General features: G+C 41.7%; 1 protein-coding gene across 1 annotated transcript in view; it reads right to left on the bottom strand.

The window, feature by feature from the left end:
- The window catches only part of hnrnpll (heterogeneous nuclear ribonucleoprotein L like), a 35273-nt gene extending 24994 nt beyond the window's left edge, over positions 1 to 10279 (bottom strand). Inside the window, exon 1 of the mRNA XM_088934431.1 lies at positions 9658 to 10279. Within this exon, the coding sequence (XP_088790557.1) occupies positions 9658 to 9855 (198 nt within the window). The 5' untranslated portion in view covers positions 9856 to 10279. The remainder of the gene's footprint in view (positions 1 to 9657) is intronic.
- Positions 10280 to 26268: the final 15989 nt, after the last annotated feature.

The following is a 26268-nucleotide window of genomic DNA, read 5'->3' as shown; positions in this document are numbered from 1 at the left end:
GGAAATTAGTTGGCCTTCCCTTTTCCTACACTATAAACCAGAACCACAAATCATTTCACCTTGCAAAACAAAATTTCATATATAGCCACAAATACTGTAGTTTAGCTTCACATGTTAAAGGTCTAAATGCAGGACGCACTGTCAGACAGTGCTTTTTGTGCTTATAATAAGTTTGTATTTTAAAATGTTTTTTTACAATGTGTGCAAAAGCACCTAAAAAGCTTATTATCACTTTTCAAATATGTTCTTCTTGCACCATCTCTCATAATATTATCTTGTCCCCTGATGAGACGTTAACCTGAGACCCTGACTATGTGGTCATTAAAAATCCCATGTCACTGTTGTTAACCTGTGGTCTTCGGGGTAACTGGTGTTCTGGGCCTGCACAATCTGGCCTATCTATCTATCGTTCCCCCTTAATTCAGCTGCAGCAGTTTCTAACGTCTCCACTGATCTGCTCCTGTGTTGGGCTGCTGGTGCCAGACCAGCTGCTGGGCGTCGTGCAGGTGGTGATTTAGTGTAAACGGGTCCCCTCCTGTATTCAAAGCACTTTGAGGTGCTTGGAGATTAAATGTGCTTTAAAAATGCATCTAAAAACATGATCAGAGATTAATCCTACAGTATATATGATATTTTAAGGATCCCGCAACACAGCACGCCGAAGACAAGCGTACTGTATATATGCACATTTGAAAAGCCCGAAAATTCAGATTAAATGTATACTGTACATGTACAAACGTATCATCAGAAAAAAAATGTTTCACCAAAAGGACAGAAAAAAATCCTAATAAACCCATTCCCCACGCAGTAACAAACGAGGTATGAAGTTAATCCAAACCATTTTATTTTGCAGAATTAAATGCCTCACGCTTTGAGACTGAGCCTGCAAATCGTGACTTAAAGCAGTCCTGCAGTGGGCAGTTTAAGCAGCCAGTAGATTGCTGAAGGAAATGAACTGCATCTCCCCACTATCCTGGGCTGTGCAGTACCACTCTCCAGGGGTACTTTAGTGTATTATATTAATGGAATACATGTATAAACACTTTCAATTAAACATTTAAGAATGCTGAACATTGTATTTTAAAAAGCCAGAATAATTAACTTCTATATATACCAATTAAAACCAAAATCCACACATGAAAAGTGCTCAAATCCAACCCACTGATTTATCATGATTACCATATATAATACAGAACAGCAAGCATTAATTTCCGACAGACTTTATTCCATGCAGTTGTCAGGTTAACTTACTGGTGATTCAATACAGAACACATAGTACAAAATAGGGCTATCTTGTAAACAGAAAACAGACAAATACAAAAATAAAACACATTCTGATTTAAAACAATCATCTTTTGGGTCACGGACTCAGAACAGCAGTAGTAAAATTAAAAAACAAAAACAAATACTTTGCCATTCTATAACGCACCCAAAAAACACAGATTTTCTGTGCGTTTTTTTTTGTTTAGGTTTTTTAGTACAGTGCTACACAAAGTTATACTACACTGAGCAACCCTGAAACTAAATTATGATATATGATTTACTTTTAAAAGTAATGTTTATTACTTTTAAAAGCCTAACTTTGCGATCGGCATCAGGACTTCAATTTCGTCCTGCTAACTTTCACATCAATTTGCTTTCTCTCAACATTAGCACAAGTCCTGTTTTTGTAGTTTTGGCAGATTCACCAAAGAGACCAATCGCTGATGACTCCTTTAAAGGAAAGAGCCAGTGAGCTTGGCACAGAACTGAGAAGGCCGAAAAGGTCAACAGCATTTTCAATGCACCATAAAAATGATGTAATATTCAGATTCGGCAAAGGACGCAAACTTTACTCAACCACTGTCAAGCGCCGAGTGCTTCTGTAAAACTATTGGCACTCTTTTAGTGAAACCAAGAATACGGCACAATTACAGGTTTTGAAAATGTCACCGGTTGCAGAGTCTCTGCTTGGGTTTGGGCTACATGTTCCTCAGACACAGTGTAGCACACGAAAGGCTCTATCGCCTGCTGTGTGCAGTCTGGTGTCGGGCAGAGTAAGACACCAAGTATCAGGGCTAACGTTAAGAGCATGACTTGACTCATGACTCACGTTTTAAAGACTGTAACATTCAATGTTCAGGAGAATCTGTCCACTAATAAATCCACAGTCTTTCCGTCCATCCATTATCAGAAAGCCATTCTAAAAATGATTCTCATTCCTGGGATCTACGAGCCTATCTCTGAGATACTGGCATCGGGTGCAAGGTGGGCTTGCACTCTGGAGAGGATACCTGTCCGGCACTGAACATGCACGCATACATACACAAAATCACAGTTTAGAGATATCAATTATCATGAGGGAAACCCATGCGGACAAAGCCAGAACATGCAAACTCCACACAGAGTGCCCCTAAATCCAGAATCAAACCTGGGACCCAGGGGCTGTGAGTCAGTAGCACTGAAGTTTTTAGAACGGACACCCTAAACGTAAGTGACACTTGATCCAGCAGGCTGCCTGCCCCATTTGCACTCAAACAATTCTGCCAAGAAAGTGTTTTTATTAGCAGCCTGACGGAGCCGTGTTTATGACTGTCTGGAAAAGATAGGACGCTAAAGCTTAACATTTCAAATGTTTCACACTTTGTCAATGTTAAGACTTCTACAACATCAACATCAAGTCAAACTATACAGCTCAATTATGCTTTTACCAACACAGTCTGACCTTCTCACAGTGCTCGCTCTTCAATGTTGGCTAATAATAAACTTCTGCAACAGAAGCACACACGTAAATTAGGAAGTTGGACTGCCGAATTGCTTCTGAAGACTGGGGGATTTTTGCTCCGATCCCCAGCTGCGACCGAATCCAGTCTAGACAATGTGTAAGGACAAAATTCCAAAGGGGCTTATTACTAATGCTCTGAGCGCACACAGCGGACTTGGGGGAGTGGTGCTATCTTTTCCACGCATTAAGATATTTCTGGAAAAAGACACAACAGTTCATAGCAACACCAGCCCGCAAAAACCCCGGGGCACGTTTAACATCTAAGCCGGTTCAAAATGCTCCATAAACACAGGCAGCCAAGTCCACATTCAGGGAGACAAGAATCGCTTCCTAGATCACAGATGATGAAGTTGCCTCATTACATTTCAATGACTTTTTTTCACTTAGTGGCTCACTTCATATGCTGTGGCCTACTAATTTATGCCAAAAAAAAAAACAAATCAGAAGAGTACCTTATCACTTAAAAGAAAGAGGAAATGTCAAAATAACCCTCCAAATGTGTTCATCTTCCACTCTGAAAAGCCACTTCCTACTAATATATATATTTTGGGGGGACAAACGGATCTAAAGCCAGTCCTGTCCTTTGTTATTTTATTTTAAAGGCTTTTCTCTCCTCTGTGATTTTGGAGACATCTGTAGAGGATGAATCATCAGTTCATTTACACAAAGGTTCACTGTAGGGCAAAACGGAAGGAGAAGCACTTGTGTTCAAATGGTGTAATAGTCTATTTGCAGTACCAGATCTCCATTGCCATCATACATTTTCAAACAGAATCCACCAGAGTGGCTGTTAATATTGCCTTGCTGTACTTCTTCAGGACCTGTGTGCTCTGAAAGTCTTCTCTTCTGCTTGGATGGACCACACAGTAAACAAGCCCAAGGCACTCGGCTACAGTAACCAGATCCAAAGGGGGCCTCTCTTGAGATTCATCAAAGCCATCCGAATCATTGGAGAAAAAAGCATCTTCCACAGAGCAACAGTTCTGCAAAGCAATTATTTACTCCATTAGTGCCCACATTACGATGTGCTCTGTACTGTGAAAGGTTAGTGATTAATCAAGACATTTCTCTAAATTATTGCCGATAGCTTGTGGAAGGACTGGCTAAAGCCGTTGGCTAAATATTTTTATTTTAAGGTCTTCGAACAGATTAAAGCAGTTCAAAATATTCACACTTCACTTAAGAGCTGTACTGTATGCATTCTCTTGAACCAGGGAATTCTGCTCATCTCTAAACTAGAACGATTGTTTACTGTGCCCTGGCCACCAGTCCTCCAGCACACAGAAACAAAAAGGCTGAGAAACAATTTATAAAATGTCCATTAAACCAGCCACGTTTCAATAATTTGCCTATTTATTCATGGAATTAATAAACAAATATGAGACGGATTGCGTAATGAAAACAAATCAAAATCCCTTTGGCGCCAAACCAAAGGTGAAACAAATCATCGCTTTCTAGCTATCTTCGAATGCAAAACAATTTTAAAAATCAACAGCCCATAACAAATCCTCTGCTGAGTAAGTCAAAATACCAAACATAACCCTTAACTTCAAAGGGGCTAAATCATTCATTTTGAATTCTTCTGAATTCTGATGATGCCACAGTGACACGGCAGTGTATATATTTTCTTCCCAATTCACATCACTTCACTGGAACATCAGGCAGACAGCCAAGCTCACTGATAAAGCTGGTAATGCTTTAGAAAAGACGTTAACATAAATTGCGCATTTTAAATCCACATTTAGACAGTAGTGGAGATAAAGAGAGAAAATAAAGGAGATACAAATCAGACAATCTAAAATGCATGTGTTACAAACAAATCAACAAACATTTATTTAACACATGAACATCACTGAGCTACAATAAACATACCAGGGGGAAAGAAATCTTCACAAGAATGAGAAAATGATAAGGGTGATAACTAAAAAAAACTGTAATAGTTTATTCAATATCACTGGGGCTTTGTTCCCTGTATTCTAGCTCTAAAGTCATTTAGAAAGGCACAGATATAATCTACACATCCAACACTAGCTGCAAAGATACCACCCACTTTAAAGAGCAGAAAAGAAAAAAAACACCTTTCTTTGAAAAAGCAAACATCTTAAGGTTACAGAGAAAAAAAGGGCTGAGTGCCATTCAAAGTAGCAAGAACTGTGTCAAGCTGTTTAATGAGTCTGTCAGTTCCTGAGAAGCCACTGCTACAGAATACTGTGCCAGCACTGTTAACATTGTTCTTCCTCCTGTAAAAACTACAGTATACCTGATGAGCAAATACATGTTTTTGCAACACACTTACACAAGTTTACAGCTTAATTTCAACTGTCTGTGCCTGTCAAGATATTTGCTGTTAGCAGTGTTTTTGGTTTGCAATTCAAAAAGTGACTCTCCAGGTCAAAGCTGCGATTTCTTGCTCGCTTTTAAAATCAAACAGCTGTGGAGAAATGTGTTAGAACACATTCTGGAATGCTGAACAATGCAATGCAGAAATGACATTTGGCCATATTGTCTGTACAGAGGCACAATAAAACTGTAAGGTTTCTGCAGAGAGATGTTATGTTGTAAAGGCCGTCTTGGGGCTACACTTCTCACAGTAATCACAGTAAGACAGACTACAAATATTTCTGTATTTTACTGGCCCAGTTTCGGTGAATTACCTTGCTAAGCCACACAACAGTAGTGTCTCAACTATGATTTGTACCGAAAACCTTCCAGTGACAATTCAAGAACCCTGCTGCCCTCTGTACCTCACAAGTGCTGCTTGAAAAAAAATGCATTTAAGTTCTAACAAAACAGAGCAGGGATCTGACAACGTACCTATAGTACACAAAACCATGGAAAGTACCTTAGAAACATCTCTGTGCTAATTTTAGTATCTGTTTAAAATTAACTGATTTCCGACCATCGTCCATCTTCTTCTACAGGCCCGTGATAAGAAAATGAAACTGTGGTCGCAAGAGGAATCTAAAGGGAATTCAGCTTTTAGTGATGTCACTCCAAGTTTCCTTTGCTATTTTAAACCCTTTGGCATTTTAATCTCCCGACACATTTATCCAGCAAAAGCCCACAGCCTTCGTACTTGCGGGTGCTCTGCAGAATTCTCTCATCACAGCCTTGGAGGTAAAAGTGAACAAAAATTAAAACACAAAGCAAAATAAAATAACTGAAAATAAGAAATTCCAGTGCAACACGAAATTGCAGATGTGCAGGGCTCACACAAGTGGGAGTGCCACTTAAATTAAAGCATCTACACCTGCAAATACACAGCAGGGCTTGCTAAGTTTGTTTCTTAAAAGACATAAAAGACAACAATCTTGTCTCTACTGAATGGCATCACTAGTAAGAGCCACAACAAATATCCAGGGACTTTCAGTCCTGTCAGATACAGCGGAGCTTTCCCAGGGTCAGTGACTCAGAACTTCCCTCTAGGCTACAATATTAAAAAAAGAAAATCAATACCTAATTTCTTAGAAAAATGTTCTTCCTATTTATAGCAGGCACACTGAAGCACTGGGCTCGAGCATGAAGGCATATCCATGTGGGATGTGTCCTGGCAGGGTCCAGATCTGGAGCACAGGCAGTCAAACGGCTCTGGGCTGCTGGGAGAAAACGAGCTGAGGTTCTGAAAGTGGGCCTGCCTTGAATCTGCCCGCAGCACAAAAAGAGAGGTAGGGCCACAGAACAAAATGCTGATTGTCAAACAGCACATCGAAACATGGCTCAGGACATTTAGACCTGAAATAGCATGCACAAATAATGTTTCCTTTTTTCTACTGATTTATTCCTGTTTTTATATTATTGTTGGCTTTACAGAGTTGAAGTACCAAGTCTTTCATGCCATGATGATTGTGCACATTTATTCATTGTTGTATATGGTACCATATAATATTCTTTTTCAACCAACGAACAAATTGAACATAAATAATGATCCTGCAGGACATGCTCCTGTTGGTCTCGGTTTTTGTTTGGAGCTGATGGATACGTACACTTTGATCAAATTTGTAAAATCGTGGTTTTGTACCAGAAGATCCCCATAATCACAGCACATACTGTACTAAAACTTGGTCTCCTTTTTCCTCCTTCCTGCAGCAATTAAAACCGCCTGGGTATCTGGCGCCTGTTGGCGGTCATGGTTTGGTTTTTAATGTATGCAAAGCTGGGCTGAATTGCAGAAAGATAGAGGTGACAAAGCGCCGTATTGTCCGTACAGCAGCTGGTCTGTCGGGCTCACAGCTGAGGATTCAAAGCTTTCCCTCAGTGACAACAGAACCGAGATCTCTAGAGTATGATTTGTACTGCCCAGCTTGTAAAATTTAAAAAAGCAATGGGCATGACCAATCTAAGTAATACTGTTAAAGTGTACCCCTAGCTATGGCCCACAATTAATCTAAGATGGTACAGAGCAATCGTCCACCATCAAAACGGATTTAAACTAATTATGAGATAGGACAGACACACTGACTGGATTACTGATATACAGTAGCAGAACAACATATTGAAGCCCAGAATTTCATTTTCTTCTTTGAAAAGCATCCACATGGTCCACCTGCTACTGGGTAACTCGAAGAGAATTACGTGGATGACATAGCTGTAACTAATATTTATTGATCTAATTTTTTTTTCTCCTCGTAGGGGGGTATAATCGTTAAAATAAGAAATTATTCAAATGTAAGCACTACAGAAATCAGAGGCTCATTTAACGAGGGGATTACCACGGCATTATTTCAACCGGGATTTCAGGTCTCAGAGCAGCACAGCGGCGCAGCGGCTAGCATTGCTGCCTTGCAGCACTGGAGATTTGGGTTCAATTCCAGAATTGACCTGGGGTTTCTGTCTGTGTGGAGTTTGTACGTTCCCCTCTTGAGCACAAGGGTTTCCTCCAACAGTCCATCTTGGCAGGTTAACTGGCTCCTGGAAAAACTGGCCCTGGTGTGAGTGTGTGTCAGTGTTTGTGTCTGCCTGCCCTGTGATGGACTGGCGTCCCACCCAGGGTGTACCCTGCCTTGCGGCTGTTGCTTGCCAGGATTACACTGCAGCCCCCCTGTGACTGCACTGGATGAAGCAGTTAGAAAATGGATGGATGTCAGGTGTCAAGAAATGGCAGAAAATGTGCAACACGTTGCACTCCAAAATCAATTAATGTCTTTTATGCCAGCAAAATTTTTGCATCTTGCCGCTATAGATGGCTACTTGTAGTGTTACATGAGTGCACATTAAATATATCCGTAGTTTAAACAAATACAAAGAGGCACCGCATCAAATGTGCCATTGCTAGAATTGAAACCTGTCGATAGACCCCAATAACAATGTTTTGTTATATATTTTGGGCTATCGCGGCATTTCCTATTAATTTCGCTAGTCCGGGAACATCAGAGCACTCAGAGACTCCTTTCACACTCGCTATTACATTATGTGTATGGATTTTTTAAAGTGGTTTATTCGCTCTCAGAGGATACGGTTTCAAAAACAACGATGTTTGATGGCGAAATGTAAGATAACAACAGGGCCAGCGATTTAAAAAAAACAAACACAAGGTGGAAAATGTCGTAATATCCCGGTGAAACAGTTTAGTGATGCGGCATTCCACAAGGATCAATGTCTTATGCCAAAAGCCTAAGCCAAAATAAAATACTAGCGAGCTTTTATTTTGAATCGTGTTATCATTCATGACGTGCTTTTCACTGCATCATAAATTTACACTGAGATTTTTTTTTTCTTTCTCCACGCACTGGGTTCTGGGTTGTCGGGTTTTTTTTTGTTTATCTCTTCACTTGCAGTTCCTGAAACAGATCCTCGCACGCATTCACAGGTGCGTAGTGCGCCTTGACATTGAAAATAAATTCGAGCCGTCTTCAAACTTCACTCTCTGCAGCACATGGTGAAACTATTGCTTCCTGCAGACTTCACAGTGGAGATGATGAACTGCACACAACCTCACTCAAATTGCTAAATACATTTTTTAAAGACCCTAAAACGCTCAATTCCCCTACTTCCTAAAATTTCTAAACCCCTGTTTCTAAACCCCAGTAGGCTGTGTATAAAGGATGTTGGTTTTTTTTCCACCCTGCGCCGCTTTCTCTTCTTGACCTGAGCAGACGGCACACCGCTGGGTAAGATCTAGTGTAAAGGATGCCACTTATCTCCGGTTTAAATACAATATTAAAAAAAAAATACACGTTAACCTCCGCGTACGCTCCAACTGTGCAAGATACAATCCCAGTATTGTGAGCGGCGGTAGTAATGGAGCAGTGGAGAACTGAATTTTTATTCCATCTCCCCGACTGGACATAGCCTGTCGCTCCGACGAGGATGTACGGTACAGTCGTGGCACGGATGTTGCAGTGCTAGTACCGTGTTCATCGCCTGATCAATGTCAAGCTGATGCGACTGAGTACAGCATCAGACGCACTTTCACGGCAGCCAGTCCGCTCGCCGTAAAACAGCTCCTCCAGACCGTCGCCCTGGGATATATATATACTTAAATATTTGAGCATTGCGCATCGGTTTCATTATCCTGCCAGGTAACAAGCTACTGTTTTGCGCTATCCGTGGTACGATTTTTTTTTTTTTGCCTGTATCTGATGCTCTTTGTATTTTCCGTACTCATGAAACTACCTGCTCATCCTAAAAGCCGAAGCAGGGAACCGGACCGCCACCCAGCTCTTGCACACTCCGCTGCGGACGGCAGCCGGTTTCTTTCCCGATACACAAAGTGGAGATGAAGTTAACCCACTTAGCTGAAGGGGGCTACGCAGCTCGCATTCAAGCTCAGGACTGTATGCGTGCAATGCTGTCATTCAGCCACTTTCCACAAAGTTACATAATGTCGCCTGACAGCGCGCCGCGCCGCCCGGGAGACTCATTTGGAGAGCCGGGCGAGCCGGTTCCGAACTCACCCTCCGACTGGACCCGTATTTCGCCGATGACCAGTGCGGCCTCTTTTCTGCACCTGGCCCGGCCGCATCTTCCTCGTCTCCGAGCAGAGCCGGGGATCCCGAACCCGAGTCCTCCCCCTCCTCCAGGTCCTCGCCCTCCTCCACCTCTCCCGTCTTAAGTCGCTTGGGCGCTCTCTCGTATTCCTCAAGCAGGGACATCGCAGCTCCGAGCTGGCGATCGGGGAAACCGACGCGCAGACACACGCACGTCGATAGGTTATTTTTTTTAAAGTTGCTAAAGCGCCTCTGGGAAAGCTGTCGCCCGGACCGCCTCTGCTGCTCGCTGGGCTCCGTGCATCAACCTACGCCGAATGTCACCCAAGTGCGGAGGCTGCTCTGCTCAGCGGCTTCGTCCCTCTTTTGTTCACATTGCAGTTCTGCCAGCCCGGCCCCGCCCTCGGCGCCTTCTCATTGGCCGGGCGGCACCTCGCCGCGGCCAGCGCCCGCCGCCGATTGGGCGAGGTGGGTGCCTGTCTGCCGGGGGAGGAGGGAGGGGGGACGCGGCCGGTCCGAAAGGCTCCCTTGAGCTGACACGAGCACAGGCTCCCTAGTCTGTCAGTGACGTTCAGGCTGGCGGAGGTCTGACAGATGCGAGACGCGCAAAGCTACTTCTACTGCTGCTGTTGACGATGCAGGGGCAAAAACAGACGCTTTGAGCGCGTCTAGTGGATGTGGCTTCACGTCTCAAAAGCCAACTACCACCCCTTGGCAGTTGAAGTGCCTTGCAGCGGCGGAAATCGTCTGAGAGAGAGATTTAAATTGCTCCCCAGAGTATGACTCCCGTCTCTTCAGACGTTTACCCAGAGCCTACATTGCGCAGAGACGACCATTGTGTTTTTCCATCAACAAATATACACACTTTTTTTATCAGTTTTTTTTTCTTTTGAAGACATGAGATTAGGGACTGGCACTTTATTTAAATTTGCACGCAGAAGCTGCCGGATCAGATAGGTCTGTCCGTCGAGGGGAAAGAATGAGTGGGTAGTTTTGAGGTCTGTACGGTGACAGATTAGATACAAATGACTTGCACTTTTTATATTCATGTAGCAGTAGTGCAAGACGTCGTGCGCACGCAGTTAATTATTTTGGGAATGTTGCCGAAATTCATTTTTTGTTTCCTTTTATACTTACATTTTTACATTTGTGTGTGTAAAGAAGATGAGGTTTAAAAACACTGCGATCCCTTATTTGCCGAGTTAAGTCATGTGAATACTGATTCCTCACCGCTGTACTCCGTGCAAATGCTATTACCTTATTTTAAAAAAAACCTTATTACTGACCTGTGCCTGAAAGACTTCCAAATGATTATTCAGTCTCTAAGAGCCAGTGATTAAGAGTCTCAATGTCGTTTCTAGGAATTGGGCCAACGAACCACTTAAACCTGGCAACAGAAAGGGAAGTCGTATTTGTGCATACCGAGAAGCAGGGTAAAATCAAAATCACACGAGCACAGGAAGCAAACGGACTTTGGTTTTGTCTTTTCAAGTTTAACACTTCGCGCAGCGCGCTGCATAAACAACCGCGACAGAGCGCAATTTATGGCAGGTCAGTGCCACAGGTGAAGCGACATCAGATAATCACGCTGAGCCGAGCCCACCAGAAAGGATTTATCCACGCAGCAGTGTTGTGCCATGAGGATTACTGTATATTACAACCCTACAGCACGTTTCCAGAGAAAGCCCTCACCAGCACCGCCCCAAACCCCAGATTATTAGGAGAATAACACACTTTATTCTGTGCAGCGACTGTAAAAACCACAGCACGATACACAAGAGCAAGATCGGGCTCCTAGAGTGGTTGTGTGGGGCAGGACAGAGCCGTGATCGACCTATTCATCACAAAGCTGTGGTCTGCGGTTCTTGGGACTAGCTTCTGATCATGCGAGACATTTCTAGCTGGGTCTTCTGTCCTCGGGTGATTTCGGCATTGGGATTGAATAATAACTCACGCGATGACCAAGAGAAATGTTGATCCCACGCTTGGGAAACACCTTTTTGTTTTTGACGGTCCATTCAAACAGGCGCTAACATTCGGGCCCAAACTGCTAATGCAAAACAACACACAGGCAGTGACCAACAATGGCGATGAACCAAAAAACAACTCGAGGAAGGCAAACTGTTCAATCAACACATGATCAACAGATGATGTCTGCACCCAGGACCTTCAAAGGTGGGTGCTATATAGTCCAAAATGTTCTTTGTTTTCTGCAGGTCTGATGAGTGCGTGAGCGTTGTGTCTTTCTAAATTGCGGCAATTCATGTCTTTCTAATCTGCAGCCATTCCTAGATTATTGCAACACGACCTCTTTGCCGAGCCCAGCCTTGTTTAGTTTGTGTGTCATCACGGCGCTAGAACTGTTGGAACGACAAAGGCGTGCCGACTGGTCAAACAGGATTCTCAGCTGGAAAACGAAGGGAAAAACGAACAGTATTATATGACATCCAAGTCACGAATGGAAAAAAAAATCCTGTTCCTGCCAGTTTGAAATGGGTATTCCTTACAGCTCTTCTTTTTGAGGTGGGGGTGCTGTCATGAGTCAGATAGGAATATTTTATAGAAACAGGAAGAGAGAAGTACAGCTTCAGCCGATTTACTATTTTTACAGTACGTCTCAAGATACATGCAGGGGAACATACAGTGTACGGCACATCCAAGACATGCGTCTGATGCCCCTATGTTATTGCCAGTATCAGTGGACTTTAAGATTTGTATCAGTATAGATACGATACACCTGTCACGTCACTGGGAGAATATCCAGAATTAGTGTGGACGACACGTAATCCCTGGAATTGGGACCTTTGAGCTGTGTTTCGGTGTATCAGCTGACAAGAAGCTCAAGGGAAGTAAGTATAGGGACTGGCCATGCGGAGTCAACGTGAGCAGTCGGAGCCAACACGCAAAGAAGATGGCACAGAAAATATGTTTAAGAGTACTTAGACCCCTTAAGAAGTTTGTTTTTAAATGTAAGGACAAAAGACGTAAATGAGGTAACAGGTAGCCGAAACTGCTGTGTTAATTATTCTGAGACTATAAAGGTTGAGCGGTTACGCGTTGTCTTGTAGAATGAGTGACATCTCACATTTTCCAGGCAAAAGGAATCTAAATTTATATACAGACAAATCCCTATACTGCACCCTACTACTTCTAATGTGGAAACAGCGCTTACAGTTTTAACTGTTAGTGTCTTTCAGCTGTGGAAGCGAAAAGAAGAAGTCTTGTGGGTCACTGGGTTACAGCCCTTCCGAGTTTTCAAATGACAAGACGCGACTTCTTGAATTTCTGCAGTTTCCTCCTGGCAGCAGTTCAGCGATGAAGCACAGATAACGGCGTCGATAAATTCACTATTAACGTGCTAACGTTATCACGTTTGGTGTTAATTATGCTTTTGTAACTAAGTCCTGCAGGCATCCTGTTGAATGTGCAATAAAATGCGAGCTTTTTATTATCAGTCAACTATTTTATTTTTACCTAGTATAATCACAAAGCTCCATAAGCACGAATACATTAATACATTTTATGTAATAAAACACAATTAGATCGGACTTCACGACAATGACAGTATACAGTTGTATGCTATATGCAAGCTTTATTCGGAGAAACCTGACTCCTCAACTGATTTGACGTAAGAGTCATAGAGCACCAAGGCTTTCTTAAAACAGAACAAACACTGCTTAACATTTGATTTCACGGGAGCGTCACGCGTGTCTCGAACAAGCTACAACCCCGAGTTTAGAGGGCAATACTGTAGTCTGCCCTGGCTTTGTTCCACGGAAGCTATGCTCCGATCAATTAGCTCCTAGCAACCAACCAAACAAAAACATTTAAAAGCCCTCCTCTTATTCATGACCGTTCATCTGCTCTAACCGGATCTGTGTTGGGATGAAACGGCATTCATTTTAAGTGGGGACCGACTATATTTGGGCACGAATGAAAATAACAGCAAAATTCATAGGCTGATTAAGGAATGGGAAAAAAAACGTTTGAATCTGAAGACTACATTTTGTTTTCTTTAAATTAAGCCACTTAAATTGATAAAACCTGAAATTACCAAAATTGTTTTACTCAATCCTGTCCGTTTTTTTAACCTTTAAAAGGGTTTCAAAAGGCCAGCTATAAAAGTAAAGGCTTGCACAGATTGAAAGTATATCGAAGGAGCAACATGCATTTAAAAGACAGAAGCATACGTGGATTTTTGGCTTTGTTGCTCTACAGAATGCAGGGCTTTCCTTTAATAGGAGAAAGTAATGCATTCTCAACCAGAATGCCTCTGGATCGAGATCGGAGATCCCTGCTTGCCGCAGCCTGTAGAAATATGCTGTCCAAAGTCAGCGCTTCAGCAAATTAACGAGAAATATGCGGAAAAAATAGATTTTGAACGGTGTCAACGGCTGTTACCTGTCCCATTTCATGATCAGATAAAAAAATAGATGTAAAGGCTGATGAAAATAGCCACCAACGGATCTTCAGGAAACTGCATGTCCACAAGATTTCAAACAGATAATTTGTTCGTGGAAAACTTAAACACAACGACAAAAGCCACCTGTATCTTTCTACCTGTGAACCGCTTGACCCCTGACAACTCATTGACATCCCTTAAAAAACAAATTTCTGTTTCGGACATTAAGCAGCAGAAGAAACGGCGTCCTTGGCAAAGTTTGTTCAAGGTTAACAGTGCAAGTCCTGTTTGAGATGTGTACATGTAATAAAACACTATAGTACAACAGTGCCTCGAATTATGTGTAAGCAATTACTGAAACACATAAAATCAAGAAAAAAACATAATACAGATTCAGAAGTTGATATATATGATGAACATCTACACAAGCCACACAGACTTAAAAGATTCACATTCACCAATTATTTAGCCAAATTGCACTTTTGAGTTTTAAACTTTAAAACTCTCGTACATGATATAGATTGCAGGTGCCCTTGTGTGAACCAGGAAGGAAGTGGAACAACTGATCTTTACACATCTGACTAGTGTCCCAGTATTCATCTGAACAGTCGCTACAGACCCGTGAGCTCTTAATGAAATTGAGTGCGTTTTGCTACTCAAGAGAAGTACTGACCATTTCTTCAGAAGGCTGCACTGTCAGAAACTTACAACCCCCTTGTCTCAACATTCCCTCCGTCTCTTGCTGTCCCATGCCTGCTGATAAGCTGCAGGACAGTGATTCTTAGTCCCAGGCCTGGAGTAATCCTATATCTGCTGGTCGTTGTACCAGCTGGGCCCATAATCACCAGTTCTAATTGCTTGCTGGTTTAGTTTTTCTTCCTGCAGTCAGTCAGGCCTTGGTTTTAGTAATATCCTAGTGAAAGTGCATTCTTTCCAACAACTTCATCACAAAGAACTTTAAGCAGTCTCGCCAGCTTGCTATTTAAGAATTTGCTCCTCTGTTTCTAAACCCAAAAGTTCTTATTAGGTGATTAACTGACAATGAATTATTTTATGAATAATACATGAGCTAATTCACACAGCACTTCATTTAAGAATGAAATAACGCTGAAGAGCATAACACATTTGTGCTAGTGGTGCGCTGGGGTGTAACGAAATCAGGTTGGTGTACCAAAGAGAAGTGTCTGTCTTATTCCAGAACATGTGTGTTTTCGGAACGTGTGCTCAACACAAGCTCATTGAAATAACAATAGACAGGAATAGGATTAATAAGTATAGACATTTCCTGCCTGAAGTGGTGTATTATTTATACTTCATAGTAAGACACTGCAAATACTTTTTAATAATAATAATGCAGGGGTTCCATTTTTTCAACAATACAATAATATGCAGGAGATTGATACAGTGTGTTTTAGGGTTGCCAGAAAAATTGTTTTTTGGGGGGAAGGGAGGGGCTTGCAACATTATTGTCCTCCTGAAATGATAGGGAGACCACATTTGAGAATCTTGTTCAGGGGTCTCACATGGCCTGATGGATGGAAGCAATACAGTACAGGGAGATTAGTCTCCAATATATGTCCAATATTCGAATTGTATATTTACACATAATCTTGCTAAATATACATAATAACAATCCCAGATAACCTGTAAGCATTGGTTCGACACTTGCAGCAGTTCAGTTTAACTGGACGTTGGTTACAGTTGTGGAGTCACTATGGTTCACTGGTGACCAACCTTATGTTACATTTGGACCTGACTAATGAAAACAACATGAGGCCAACGAGCAGAATGATATCAGCCCAAACGAAACAACTTTTGCCGAGTCAATGTTGTTTTCATGCTTGGCGGTTATCTGCAAATAGCATGCTGTAAATCATTCTTTATACTGAAAGGATTTCAGACCTACAGTAGTGTAATTTGTAGTATATGAGGTTTGGGTTATGTTTTTCGATAAAAAGAAAAACAGATCGCTACATGCAGGGCACTTGTTAGATAGCAGATGTGTTGCCAACTGGGAGCACAGTTATGATGACAGTTCCAGCCTTCCTGGTTCCATGATGTCACTCATGTTATGCCCAGTCTGTAGAAAAGCACCAATCAGAATGCACAGAACCAAAAGAGGACCAATCAAAGTACTGCTCTGCTCTATCCCAAAATACAGTGTGGGTTTATGCCTGCGAACGGTGTTTTTCACAGTGCACTGTATACCCTAGATGGGTAGATACAGTATATATTGACTGTGTTAAAATTACAACGGAATTGTTTGTCACATGTGGCAAAACAAACCAACCAAACCAGCATTGTGTGTTATTTCAAACATTGTTTAGCTCTCTTTGGCAGTGGATGACTATTACAGCGACACACAAAAAGACCACAACATGTGTCCAACAAACAATTGTACAACCCTGCTACAGAGCCTAAAGCATGGTACAACATTCAAATACACAATAAAACAAAAGTCACAACCTATGAAGCAAGCCTAGCTTGCTCATAGCAATAAAAACACTTTGTCTGGTCTGCTGTGATAAATGATCATGCCTTCATGTGAGAGGTTCCCAGGCCTGGTGACCAGTTCCAGCTGAACTCTCAGTTACACAATCAAACCCTTCCTTGCCATAATAATAATAATAATAATAATAATAATAATAATAATAATAATAATATGGACTATGTGGAGCTTGTTGGAGCTGTTATACTTTGTAAATAAAATCCCAAACCTGTGACTAGAAGCAAAATTCAATCGAAACAACTTCTTAGATCACCTAAAGCTTCAGTGATCTCATGAAGGTGGGCTGGCATGAACACCAGCTGGTGTGTGGGGCACCAGGACCAGGACTGGGAACCACTGCCTTACGACTCGTACAAAATACAACTGATATTACTCCTTTTTGGTCTTTGTACCATTGTATACAAAGCACTCATGCGAAAGCACTGTGTGTGCTTCCTTTGGTCCAAGGGGACATTACTGTACCCTATCAGAAGGGGTGGTGCATTGATCTTATCTCCCTGCTCTGCTTTGGAAATTGCAGGGTGGCCCTCTTATCCATTTCAATAGCTTTTCATTTTCTGCCGTGAAACTGAATACCACCCTATGTCATCTATGTTAAAAAAGATTTGAATCTTGCTTGCATATTTTCCGGAGGCAAACTGGTCAGACTGGATCCAGGACTTCAGAGGTGTCTGTTCACAGAAGGGTCCACTCATTCATCTGTCCCTGTCGGTTAGATTTCTGGACAGTTAACAAAGGCTGCTTAATTCTGTCTTTCGATTTGCAGATCATTTCTATGTTTTCTTTTCCCTCCTTCTGTTTAAAAACAAAACAAAACACGAACTGGCATTTATTCATCTCAAAGGATCCTCTCCATCTATCCTCTTTGAAGATACTTTTTAGAAGACACGGTGAGCTTGACAAATTGTATTTATATGGTGACATGGTAAAAGACAACAGTCCAGAAAACCCAGAGTTGGATGTGAAACATGTGAAAACAGAAACAGATGTGCTTTACATACTAGTGGGGACCCCCTTCCTCCACCACTGTATCACACAACTGGAATTATGTGCTAGTAGGTCCTCTACACCTGGGGTATTACAGTGTACTTGGAGTACTGAAGCATTCCAGCTGAATTAAAAAGAAATCTGCCTCAATACCAATTTTTAAAATTAACAATATATGTAAAACAACTAAAGTGTCAGTTATATAACACAAATTTATGGAAAAAGCAATAAAACAATCTTTTGAAAATTCACACTTTGGTAAACTGACGATTCGTCAGGCTCACTGTGTCTTCTAAAAAGTATCTTCAAAGAGAATACATGGAGAGGATCCTTTGAGATGAATAAATGCCAGTTCGTGTTTTGTTTTTGTTTTACATCTATTATTATGTAACCTTATTTTCATAGCCTCAATTTTGTGATTTCTGTGTTTTTGTGATTTTTGTGATTTTTGTGATTTCTGTGATTCTTGTGATTTTTGTGAGCTCGCGGAAAAGACATTTCATTGCCAGCAACTACTGCTGCAGGCTGTATTGCAGTGCATTTGATAAATAAACTTTGATTTGATTTGATTGATTTGACAAGATCAAATGGCAGGGAGGAAGCAAGCAAAATTCAGCATCTTTAACACAAACCTGGCCCTGCACCTAATACCAGATTTCAATGTGTGTGCCCTCCGTTTGTATTGCTATTTTACTCCTCTCTTAATATGAATAGCTATCATCAGGAAAATTGATAGTTGTTGTGGTGTATTTAAAATAAAGCAAAATAAAAATAAAAGGAAACAGAGAGAGGCCAGATGATGTAGTTCAAGTAGGTAGCTGTGTCAGCATGCATAAGGCTGCAAAGGACCAAGTAAATGCTTACTCCATGCTGAAAGGAAAAGAAGAGAAACGACGTTTCGGCTGTGGAGCCTTCTTCGGGTGTGCGGTCTTTGAAAGACCACGACCACAGCCAAAATGTTGTGTTTCTTTTCTTCTTTTTTTCTGCATGGAATAAACCTTTGCCTGTTCCTCTGAGGCCAGATTATGTCAGCCAAAACTGGAATTTGGCCTGAGTGCTAAGCATGGGGTTAACAGCCCTGCTCTTTAAATAGAGAATATTCCTCATATTTTCTTGTGGTTGTGCTTCCCGTTTTCAGCATTTTTCAGAGTACTTTCCGCCAATAAAGAACAATGTCTAAAAAACATGGGAGAGCGAAGTGAAAGTGTGTCTCGTATGGTCTCTGTGTACTCGTTTCTCCCTGTGCTGTGCCTGGCTGTCCTCTTTGAAGTCCCATTTTGGAAGAACTCGTGAGCTTGACGAATCACACAGTATCTGTGTGGTGAACGAGTGCAGAAGCCCTCGAGGAGGATATGAAACAAATGAAAGGGGAAACAGAAGTGGATGGCCACAGAACTGAAAGAGTCGGGGTTTTGTGTTGAAGAGCAGGTCACAACCATCGTCACAGTATCTTCACTGTAGTTTAGTAACAGAATAAGGATCCAGGGCAGGACTTCAGGAGAAATGGTGGGCTTGAAGACTCTCTAGATAGGTGATTACTCTTCTGTTTGTGCCTGAAGGCCAGGGCTAGACCACACAGATCACCAACATGCACTCACGTAAAGTTCATGACCTGGATATTTTCAGCTTTGGTTGCATGAGATATATGAAAATTGTGATGTGGTGCTGCATACTTATGGCTGTCTGCACAGGAGTAAACACAGCCACCATTCTGTCCAGAGGGAGAACGTGCTTTGCTGATGTCTTTTATATCAACCCTTTTATTGAGATCAGTTGAAGTTTAAACTGAAAGTGACAGTCCAATTCACTATAATGGGAACTATGTCCCTTGTTTACCACAAAACACCACAAATACAGCGTGTAGTAAAGTCATGATGAGTGCAGTGGTAGAATGTGTTGTCCCCAAGTAGCTTTACCTCATATCTGAAACAGCCTAATGGCAAGCTGAAACTCAGCTGGAGTCAGGAAGAGAGAGTAACCCATTCCCTTTGTCACTTCAAGACACGATACATTCTGTAGTTAGTATTTTGAAACGGTTTGTGCTGCCATAGTTTCTATAGAAACACTAATCCCTATTACAGTGTGGAGCAATTTTCACACTTGCTCCCATCCTGCCCACTGAGCAGAATTCAGAGCAGGGGCATTGAGCAGCACAATATCGTGGGCTAGTATGTGATTTAGTGTTCTAGCCTAGCAGACATATTGCTGAATTTTCCATGTTGATGTCGCCAAAATTGTTTTGTGTTTTAATCCTCTACAGAGGGTCTGCAGGGAAAAGTGCAATAACATAGTTAATGATAATGCCATTGAATATTCCTGGGACACCCTGACAGTTGTGTTTTTATTTCTTACCCAATGCAAAATGGTGTCAATAAAACTTTGTCCTGCAGTAACAGTTGGTTCAGTATTTAATGACATACAATTTATCCTCTGGTTCCTTCGACTTGTATTTGTCATGTTGTACGGAAGTGCAGTAGTTAATCAACCATCTGTACCTCTGTTTCATTTTGTTATTTTATTTCTGACCCTTTCTGTTCAGTGTGAATCTTCAGCTGATGTGGTTTTCTAAATTGTTAGTTGGTGCACTATGTCTCATAGAGTAGTAAGGCCATAAGTAACTTTAGTAACGAAACAGACATGACCCTGTAGCTTTCTTAAGACAATTCACGCCCACAGCAAAGGGATATTCTTGTGACACAGTGGGCTTGATGATTGAGTGGACTATATGGATCTGGCGTTCAGGGGTGTCTAAGATGGTAGCTCAAATTTTGAGGGTCCCTCGTTATCCTTAAAATCAAGAACTACGAGGCTTTCAAAATTTCACATCTGCAGGGGACCTTGTGAGCCCATGCAGGTGTTTTTAGATCATCTGCCTTTAGGCTTTTAGAAAGAGAGAGGAAGTAAGAGCACTAGAAGAAACTCAGAAAGCAGATTGCACTGTGTGATACAGACTTTGCAAGCTGGGGCAGTTCACTGGCCAGCTGTGATATGATTCCCCAAACAGCAGTGTGCAATGGGCTCAGCTCATAGTGAAACAGGACTTCTGATTCATTCTGGACAACTGCAGGCTCTGGGTGACATCAGTGAGGAGGGAATCTCTTCTCCGGTTGACGTTAGATTTCCTCTGTATAACCTCATACAGTATGCTTCCTTGTTGTTGTCATAGGATGACCAGTTGGATGGGTGGTGGGTTGAGGGCCATTTCCTCAGTCGGGCCTTGTGTGTACAGGGGTCGTCACTGGGAATTGAGACTGAGATGTGATAACAAAACTGGCGATTGTCACTTGGGTGCGCGTGTCATTAAAAAGGTGTGCATTCTTTCACTTTTTCAATAAAGGAAATTCTGAGATTATTTATCAAAGAACAATAAACAAATTGCAAAATTGCAATGCAAACTAGAATATGGAATCCCTGCCAAAGCCGTAAGCCAAATATTCATCTGTTTGTCAGCTCACATTGAAAAAATATTTTTTTCTGACCTGTAAACGAACTTTTCCATTATGACCCAAGAAAATAGAATTGTTTTCAACTGCAGGTACTGTACATTTTTATGGCAGACTTCTGATAAAAATGCTTATTTGTTTTGAAGGTTGAGTGAATCAGAGTTTCTATAGCAACCCTGTGATGATATCAGAAAAGTCAAATGGGTTTGAGGCCTTAAATGGTTTTAAAGGCACAGTGAGGTTTCAGAATACGTTCTGGACTTTGTAACAAATTACTCTTTATGTGTTTGTTCCTTAAAAAAAAAAAATAAAACTCTTAGTTTTAGTTTGTTGTAGTTTACTCTTTAACTCTATTTTAAACTACAAGAGCCTCAATGTATTCTCAGTAAAGCAGACACTTAACAAAAAGGCCCTTGAACATGCCTGAAATGCATTAATTGATATAAGATCGGGAATAAAATATTTGTTACATACAGTATATATAGTGTTTATCTATGATGGAAATGCAAATTATAGTAAACAATGTTTTTTTCCGCCTATCTGTTTTGATTAAGATAACAAGCATAATGATGTAAGACGTAACATTTCAGAATGTACTAGCATGCTGTTGTTGATGGCAGTGTTTTGGACTTCCGACCCCTTTAGTCAGCAAACATCTGAAAAAGATGAGTAAAGGACAAAGAAATGTGTGATAGGTAGTGGGGAAAGATGTAATAGCAACAGGGAATTTATAATAAAAACCCCTGTCAGACCTCTCTATTTCCATTGGATATATACATGGAATATATGCATATGGAACAGTTATCAACAGAAAGGCTAACCCCTTCTGGAAAAAAGGAACACTGAGTACGAAGAGTTGTGTCTCAGTGTCAACTGCAACACATGTGCAGCTGCTAACTTCTCTTCCATGTGATTTACAGTAGGCATTCCACATCTCCCAGGGTGACAGTTTGCAGAAAGAGCCTTCTCTTCCTATGTTTCAACACCAAACTGCTAAACAACATGCTTATTCATCGCTGTTTCAACATCGTTAGAAGATACATCATTGCTATTAGGACACATCCTGAGCAACTGCAGTGTTTCTGTGCTTGTTAATGATTATTCTTCCCTTTCAAATAAATAATGACATTCACCTGGTGTGTCATGATAAAAGCAGAGTGATGTGTTGTGCGGCACAATGAAAACATGGTAAAAGTCCAGCAAAGCAAGGGGTGTGCATAGGTCAGCCATCAGAAGATGTTGTGCAGATTTGCAGTGGTTAGTCTGCATAAGGAATGTGCTGTCTGACAGTTCTGGTCTGCACACACTGCCCGGTGGTATCCTGCACTGTTAAATCAGCACAGCTAACAGCTGCAAAGAAAGAGTACAAACAATCGTATGTGGCCATTGCATAGCTGGGCTGATTTCTGCAAAACTACAGGATCTTGTCTTGCAAGAGTGTTTTGCAATAATAGTGGAAAGAAGCCCGCTAAGCGCTGACAAGGCAAAGAAAAGCTGGCTGCTCCTGTCAGTTCTAGTCTGCTAGGGTTCTGTAGTTTCCCATCTGCTAACAGCTGTCCAGCCCTTGACTGGAGTGTGCGAGGTGAGCCTCTCAGATCTGTGACTTCACAACGGGAGTGACAGTGGCCACTTCTCAGGAGCCTTCACTGATCAGCACTTGTAACACAGTGTGTTAGCTGTCTGAGTGACCTTATAATCACTCTCACATACTGGGGTCAGTGTGCACTTAAACACTTTTAATTCTTCTTTCTTTCAAGATTGCATGGGCATTTTGCTTTCCACAATGTCTTATTTACTGGCCCTAATGATTGTTGTAATGATGTTTTCTTCCTCTTTTCTTGCGCAAAAAATAAAATTAGGAAATTATTGTTTTTTTGTTCCCTATTAGGAAAATAGAGACTTACAATCGTAACTTCTTACCCTTTCTAACCTTTGGTCAAAATGCAAAGAAAGACCTAGCTACTTTACACTGCTGTTGGCCTTCATATTGCAGATGCTTCTGCGGTTGTATTTAATGCATATGAAGAACATGAATTATGCAATGTGTTGCCATAGGGGTTGTACACTGATTGTTAGTAGCTGTAGTGTACAACAGCTGGAACAGAGGGCCCCACCTTTTCATCTTCCCATCTGTTCACTGAATAAATGAACTGAAGGGAGACGTGCCCTGTCTCTACCAAGCTGGAAAAGTCAACAGCACAGGCCAGTGGTGGGCAATCCCTAATGAAAAGGGGCACAGAATTATGATAGCAGAGTATTATAATTAAAAAAGGAAATACACACCCATTCCTAACGCATTTAAGTGCTGCTGCCTCACAGCTCTTGCATCCTGTTTTTGATTCTGGCCTGGCACACCTTCTGTGGGGAGTCTGCACGTTCCTCATGTTTGCCTAGGTGTCTGGTCTGAAAATATGTGTAAAGGAAAAACTAAGTCTTTAAACTTACAACCCACGTACGGGCTGCCAGACGACAACTGCGCCTATTTCTTCATGCTGTTTCTGCTGTAGTGCGAGCGTTACGTAAGCATTTCGTGGCAGCGCGGCAGAGACTGACGGGCGATGCCCTTGGCGCATGGGGGCAGGCTAAGGCTCCCTGTACCTTTGCAGTTTTAATTTAGTACATGTGCTGCCGAAGCTCCAGTCCAGAGACACGCCATCCGGGTCAGCTCCAGCTCCTGTACTGTCCCGTGAATGCGTGTGTGTTTGTACCCCCTGTGATGGTCTGACCCTGCGCCCTGCAGGTTAGACTCCAGGGATAAAGAGGTTTCCTGAGTGAAAACGGACAGTTAAACTGGCATGAAAACATCTTAGCATTCATCAGATGGAGGTTTATTTTCTTGTTTAGCTAGGGGTGGTTAAATAAGTGGGCATCTGCGATTATTAGGTCCATAGATTCCCCACTAATTATACGCCATTAGCAAATGTATTATTAAGGGACAGAAACTGTAGACTTGGGAAGTATATTTCCCCACAATGCTGCAGTCGTCTTTTGCCTCCCTTACTCTTTTTGCAAAATCTAGGTGTCTGGGAGCATTAATTCCGTGGTTCACCAACATCAGTGTGAGGAGGATGAACTGAATGCAGATCACGTTAATGCCTCAGGGATGGCAAGTTGAGGGAGGACTCTGGTGGAGCATGGGCACACAGCTGCTTCAAAGCAGGCGCTGTGATGTGGGGCAGCCAGCCACCATATGGCAATCTGTGGTCCCTGCTTCAGCGGGCATACTTAGTGTCTCCTTAACCGTAAACAGAAATGTTTTAAAATGGATCCCTTTATGAGGAAAAAAACAAGTTTTTTTATTCTTTTATTTCCCTCCTGCAGTGTCAGCACCCGTACTCATCAAAGCACCTCGCCACCCACACGCACACATGGGCTCGCACAAAGTCACAGAAGGCCCAACACAACTCATGCAGATGCAAAAAAAGCACTGTGAAACATATTTTTTTATTACTATTGCTATTAAGTCCTGTTAGTTAACACACACTGCTCGGAGGGCATGTATGATCCACAACCCCTACTAATTCCTGTAAATGTTGTATGCCAGTGGTTCTCAAACTGTGGTACGCGTACCGGCAGTGGTACGTGGAGTGCCGCCAGGTGGTACGCCAAATGACCCTGGAACTGTGTCGTGTGCGCTGAAAAATCGGGACGGGTTTTCATATTTTGTATTTTAATATGTGTCGAATACGCAGCCTACGTACTACGATACAGTGCGCGCTAATACTTCAGTGGACACAAGAGATACTCTAATTCTATACCACTCTATAGGAATGCGTGCTATGGATGCAAGTGACCAATTGTATTTAAAAAAAGCTGCTGTATCTCCAGCAAATAGGGAGAAAGGCGAATGTGCGTGATTTTGGAACAATGCCAACGTTGTAAACACAGGAATGCACAGAAATATGTGCTACGAACGCAGGTAATCTTGTGAGCACAGGAAAGCGTGATAGATAACAGAAAAATATTTAAGAACTGTTCTAAGTTAATTTGAGAAAAATACACCGAGCGTCTATGTGTTTCGCTCCCATGCGCATGAAATAAAAACTTTAAATAAATACGGAAATAAAAACGGAAACACGGAAAAATGCAAGCTTGCCGATTGCGAAAGCAGGTAAACTACACTATTTTTGAAGAACCTTATTTACCGTTGGCAAAAGAGCTGACATGTATTATGTGTAGAGAAAAAGCTGCTAAACAGCTCGACCTGCTGCCCCCCCTGAAAGACACAGTCACTCATAGAATTATTGAAATGAAGGATTATATCAAAAGTACACTGATAGAGCGCGTTAAGATGAGCAGATGTTTTTCACTGCAATTACAGTAGATGAGTCTGTAGTCGATTTGGCCAATTTGCTCGTTTACGTTAGATACGAGTTTGAGGGCATGTCCCATGAAGACTTTCTGTTCTGTAAACCGCTACCAACAGGAACTACAGGAGAGCACATATTTCAGCTTCTGGATGAATTTCTCGAAGAGGATGGCATCAACTGGAAAAAATGTGTCGGAGTTTGTACAGACGGTGCTAGAGCAATGACAAGCCAACATAACGGTGTAGTTGCACGAATTAGATAGGTTGCTCCAAAAATTAATGTACGCATTACAACATCCACCGCGAGACCTTTGCCGTCAAGAAAATGCCTGACGATTTAATATCTGTTAGACTCTGTTGTGAATTGTATCAAGGCTCAAAGAATGAATTCACATCTGCTTTGCTCAACTAAACAGGCTCACCCCTCTCACTGAAATGGTGTTTCTGTAAAACACTTTGAGAAGCCACCTTTAAAGGTGCTATATCAAATACAGTTTATTATTATAATATTTATTATATGTATGTGTGAGTGTGTGTGTGCACGCGCGCTCATGTTGGTCATTGAGAATTTCTGGGGTTCCTATGAGATGATGACTTTTAGGTGGTACTTGGATGCTTTGGTTGGATTAGGGGTGGTACTTGGTCCAAAAAGTTTGAGAACCACTGTTGTATGCAATTTAACTGTTTTATATGTTATGATACCTTGATAATGTGTTATACATGATGTAATTGTGACCTAAATATGATTTGATAATGTTATTGGCATTTAAATAATGTTCAAAGGGTGTTGATTGTAACAGTAGCATAAAGTCTAACGAATTTATGTCTGATAAAGTACTGGTGCTTAAATTTTCGTTTACTCTTTTCAAAATGGGGCTTCTGGGTCAGATTTAATGAACTCGAGACGCCCTAGGAATTTCTCTAGGTG

Source organism: Atractosteus spatula, chromosome 15, assembly GCF_055471065.1.
Source record: "Atractosteus spatula isolate fAtrSpa1 chromosome 15, fAtrSpa1.hap1, whole genome shotgun sequence".
Taxonomy (NCBI): Eukaryota; Metazoa; Chordata; class Actinopteri; order Semionotiformes; family Lepisosteidae; genus Atractosteus; species Atractosteus spatula.
The sequence above is the reverse complement of the archived record's forward strand: the minus strand, read 5'-3'. Positions and strand labels throughout refer to the sequence as shown.